Source organism: Ammodytes marinus (genome assembly GCF_949987685.1).
Source record: "Ammodytes marinus genome assembly, chromosome: 14".
NCBI classification, from domain to species: domain Eukaryota; kingdom Metazoa; phylum Chordata; class Actinopteri; order Uranoscopiformes; family Ammodytidae; genus Ammodytes; species Ammodytes marinus.
The window spans coordinates 2,977,182-2,982,181 of NC_137218.1; the positions used below are offsets into that span (position 1 = coordinate 2,977,182).

The following is a 5,000-nucleotide window of genomic DNA, read 5'->3' on the forward strand; positions in this document are numbered from 1 at the left end:
GTCCAAAATATGCAGAAATATGGACATATATGAGACCCTTTCTAAGGGAAAAAAAAAAATTCAAACAATTTTTTTCAGCTATTATGCACTAAATTAAATGTACTTATGGATATTATAATTACTTTCTACAAAATCTGCTAGGAAATTAAACCCAAAATTCTACACACTGCAGGTTTAAATGTTGTATTCATTCGCTTTTCTAATGTGTATTATGTATTCTAATCTTGCCCCTGTAAAGCACTTTGAATGGCCTTGTGTCTGACTTGTGCTATAAACAAACTAATAAATAAACTTGCCTTGCCTTGCCTTGATGTTAGTGCTTTAGAAGTTGGGATTTATGGTTCAGAGTATTGAAAAAAAACTAATGTTGAGATAATGTCCGTCAAAGATGGTTGTGTAGGAGAAATATACAGACGCAAACAGACAAGGTTTAGTCAAATAAACACCTGAATGTACATGTTGGACCTTTTGATTTATACTAGTATGAAAGAAGACATGTTATGGAAGATACATAGACAAAAATCTAAAAATGTACCAATGCTTGAAAAAAATCAAAACAAATGTGCCTACAGTATCTTGCCTTAAGCTAATATTATAAAAATATTACACACACACACACACACACACACACACACACACACACACACACACACACACCTAGGGCCTCTATACATTCACACATTACACAAGGTGTCTGTCTGTTAAAAATAGTCCTTCAATATGCAAACTACCTAATCCACAAATTTTTTTCAGCTTTTGTGTTTTTAGTGTGTGTGTGTGGTGAGAGTGTGAGTGAGTGAGTGAATGAGTGAGTGTGTGTGTGGGTGTGTCGTCGTCACCAGCTCACCACCTACGCTGCCTCAACACTAACAAATGCAGCATAAATCCAGTTATAAATGCGTGTGTGTGTGTGTGTGTCTCAACTCTGTGTGTGTGTGTCTCAACTCTGTGTGTGTGTGTGTGTGTGTGTGTGTGTGTGTGTGTGTGTGTGTGTGTGTGTGTGTGTGTGTGTGTGTGTGTGTGTGTGTGTGTGTGTGTGTGTGTGTGTGTGTGTGTGTGTGTGTGTGTGTGTGTGTGTGTGTGTGTGTGTGTGTGTGTGTGTGTGTGTGTGTGTGTGTGTGTGTGTGTGTGTGTGTGTCTTGGTGTGTGTGTGTGTGTGTGTGTGTTAGAAATCCAGTTAGAATCGGTGTAACAGCAGTAGAGCTGAAGATAAATATTAGGCCTATACCATATTATACAATAATTAACACCATTATTTTTTCTTCTTGTTGCCCCAGGCTTGACTCCACCCCCCTTCCCTTATGGAGCAGGATGTGGAGTGCCCTGCGATCGTCAAACACCCCACCAAGCAGAAGTTACCCAAACAGGCGCGCGAGGAAATCCCCAAATTCTCACGGACGGGCGAGCGGGACAAGAGACGACAAACCCAACGCTACGTCCGCAAAGACGGGAAATGCAACGTACACCACGGCAACGTTCGAGAGACTTACCGATATTTCACGGACATATTCACCACTTTGGTCGACCTGAAATGGGGATTTAACCTGTTTATTTTCGTGCTCGTGTACACGGTGACGTGGCTGCTATTCGGGTTCGCGTGGTGGCTTATAGCTTACGTGCGAGGAGACTTGGACCACTTATCGGACAACCAATGGGTCCCCTGCGTCAATAACTTGAATTCCTTCGTAGCCGCATTCCTTTTCTCGATCGAAACGGAAACTACGATCGGCTACGGGTATCGCGTCATCACAGACCAATGCCCAGAGGGGATACTACTGCTGTTAATCCAGTCTGTGCTAGGCAGTATAGTGAATGCCTTCATGGTGGGCTGTATGTTCGTCAAGATATCCCAGCCTAAAAAGCGTGCAGAGACTCTTGTGTTTTCCACCAGCGCGGTCATATCCATGCGGGACGAGCGCCTGTGCTTGATGTTTCGAGTCGGGGATCTCAGAAATTCGCACATCGTCGAGGCGTCCATCAGAGCAAAGCTGATAAAGTCCAAACAGACGAAGGAGGGGGAATTCATCCCGCTGAATCAGACGGATATAAACGTGGGCTACAACACGGGAGACGACAGGCTGTTCCTCGTGTCTCCGCTGATCATCTGCCATGAGATCAACCAGCACAGCCCGTTCTGGGACATCAGTCAGGCGTACATCGCCTCGGAGGAGCTGGAGATAGTGGTCATCCTGGAGGGCATGGTGGAGGCCACGGGTCAGTGTATAAGATGTGATTCCTTTTGATTTGATTTGATTTTTTTTTTTTTTTTTTTAATTGTATTTATTGAGTTTTTCAGGTTTTATACAGGGAAAGAAAAAAAATGCATGTTAAGTTGAGGAAAGTTAAGATAATAACAGATCAACTTAATTATACATGGCATCTGCTAGGTTTTGCTATGTGGCATAGGCAGTACGGCATATCTCCTTAAATTACAGCATCAATTACGTGTTGTATAGGGAAAGGATTAATTCCATATGACACAATACACAGTCTAGAGATTACACAAAAATGATATGCCATCCAATTTGACATCTCTTATAATCGGGTTAGAACAGACAGGCAATAAAGGGTGGCCCGGTAGGTACCAACCGGACCCAAGAGAACCGTAGAATACACATAACATTTTGAGTGATCATGTATAAATAAGAGCTGATTTGATTTGATTTTGATTACATTTCTCTCAAAAAAACTATATATATATATAATACAATTTTTTACTGTATTCATATAGTCCCAATTGAAATATCTCAACAACTTATTTAATGAGTTTGAAGTGGCTACGAGGAACTGTTACATCATTTATGATCATTAGAGGAAAGTTGAGACTATTTCAGAAATATTTATATGTTCCTCGTAGCACCTTTATTGAAGTTGTTCACATAGGTTGAATTGTTCGTACTTTGGCGATCCCTTGACTATTTTCCTAGAGATTCACCATTTAGGTAAATCTAAAAGTATTTGTTTGGGGTTTAAATCGAAAGATAGATTCATTAGACAACAATAGAATATTTGCCGATATCACAAATTCTGCCTAGATACGACTTTGATTCTATTCATGCATGGGGATGGTGGAGGCCACGGGTGAGTGTATGAGATGATTTATGGTCGCTATTAGAATATGGATGAGCAGCCATTTTAAGTAAACTTCCTAACTCGGGAAAACACCTATTTTAAAGACCTACTTCACCGGTGGAAATATGAAGGTGTATTGAACTCTGAGATCCTATGGAGTATAAATGTGCAAAAAGTTTAGAAATCGGTTCATCGTAGCCTGAGAAAAGGCAGACAGAGTGTTTTATGGTCTCACTGTCTAACCCTACATTTTCCCATGTGTGACATCACACATGGGAAAATGTAGGGTTAGGGATTATCAGGACAGCTGGGCCAGGGGAAGACTGAGGGAAGACTGAGGAAAGAAAATCCTAATTCATTATATTATAATAGTGATTTTATAATGATAGAACGCCGGTTCCGTATGGGTGAAGTAATCCTTTAAAGGTGCTCCGAGGAACTTTCAGTTTGAACGGTTTTACAGAAACTTCCTAACTTGCTAATCCTGCATCCACTGAATCTAAATAAATACAGCTCTGTAAATAAAAATTAAGAGACCACTCCAAATGTTCAGTGTCTCTTGTTTTACTATTTATAGGCATATGTTTGAGTAGAATGAACATTTTGATTTTATAATATAAACTACTGACAACATTTCTACCAAATTCCCCCCAGAAATATTGTCATTAAAGAGCATTTCCATTAAGAAATGTAGAGATGAAGATTGAAGAAAAATCCAGACTGGTCTCTTAACTTTTCCAGAGCTGTATGTATCTGTATGAAGTCTGTGCGTTGAGAGATTTGACTGAGTTATGACCAAGATTTTTTTTTTGATTTTTATACAACGTGCTGCAGTGATGTGTGCGTGATCACTCTCTATATATTTAGCCGTCTGCAGTAAAGAGCTGAGCCTCCAGCAGATGCTTCAAATCACTCTATCAGTCACACCTTATGTAACAGGGTTTATCTTTTCTTTTTTTTTTTTTTTAAGATATTTTTTGGGCATTTTTATGCTTTATTGATAGTTTAGAGACAGAGTTGAAATGGGGCAGAGAGGGGAGTGACATGCAGAGAACGACCGCGGGCGGGAATCGAACCCGGGTCTGCTGCTGGGCCCGGCCCGGGAGGGGGGGGGGGGGAGGGGACGCCTTACCGACTGAGCTAAAGGCGCCCCCCGTGTAACAGGGTTTATCTAATGCTGAGACAGTCAGAAACATACTGACTACTATAGCAGAAATATAGGCATCGGAAAACCATCAGTTAGGTCGATGAGTTACACACAGCCTAGGCTCTGTAAATTGGTATGTAATCAATGGGGCCCACCGTAGCTAGCAACATGCCCGTTTACAGAGCCTAGGCTGTGTGTTAGGTAACAATGTTTTTTTTCAGGTAGCTAATTGTGAGGAGATATTCACTGATTTTGACAAAAAAGTTATTTTGACAACAAGCGTTCTCCAGAATCACTGACTGCACCTTTAAATCTTTTCAAATATACTTTAGAAGGATAGTATATCGATGTGTAATCTTAAAATGCTTCTCTTTCTTTTTGTGTGTTTGTCTGTCTGTCTCTTTCTCTCTCTCTCCCTGTCTGAATGTCTCTGTGTCTGTCTCTCTCTCTCTCTCTCTCTCTCTGTCTGTATGTCTCTGTCTGTCTCTCTCTCTCTCTGTCTGTATGTCTCTGTGTCTGTGTGTGTGTGTCTCACTCTCTCTCTCTCTCTCTCTCTCTCTCTTTCTCTCTCTCTCTCTGTCTCTCTCCCTCTCTCTCTCTGTCTCTCTCTCTCTCTCTCTCTCTCTCTCTCTCTCTCTCTCTGTCTCTCTCTGTTTTCTCTGCAGGTATGACGTGCCAGGCCAGAAGTTCCTACGTCAGCAGTGAGATAAAATGGGGCTATCGCTTCACCCCCGTCCTCACACTCGAAGACGGCTTTTACGAAGTGGACTACAACAGCTTC

General features: G+C 41.4%; 1 protein-coding gene across 1 annotated transcript in view; it reads left to right on the forward strand.

Moving 5' to 3' along the window:
- Positions 1-1,301: 1,301 nt before the first annotated feature.
- Positions 1,302-5,000, forward strand: part of LOC307260315 (G protein-activated inward rectifier potassium channel 2-like) — a gene marked incomplete at both ends in the record, with an annotated part of 3,975 nt that continues 276 nt past the window's right edge. Inside the window, 2 exons of the mRNA XM_080040525.1 lie at positions 1,302-2,214; positions 4,885-5,000. The exon at positions 4,885-5,000 is cut by the window's right edge and continues 276 nt beyond it. Of these exons, the coding sequence (XP_079896651.1) occupies positions 1,302-2,214; positions 4,885-5,000 (1,029 nt within the window). The remainder of the gene's footprint in view (positions 2,215-4,884) is intronic.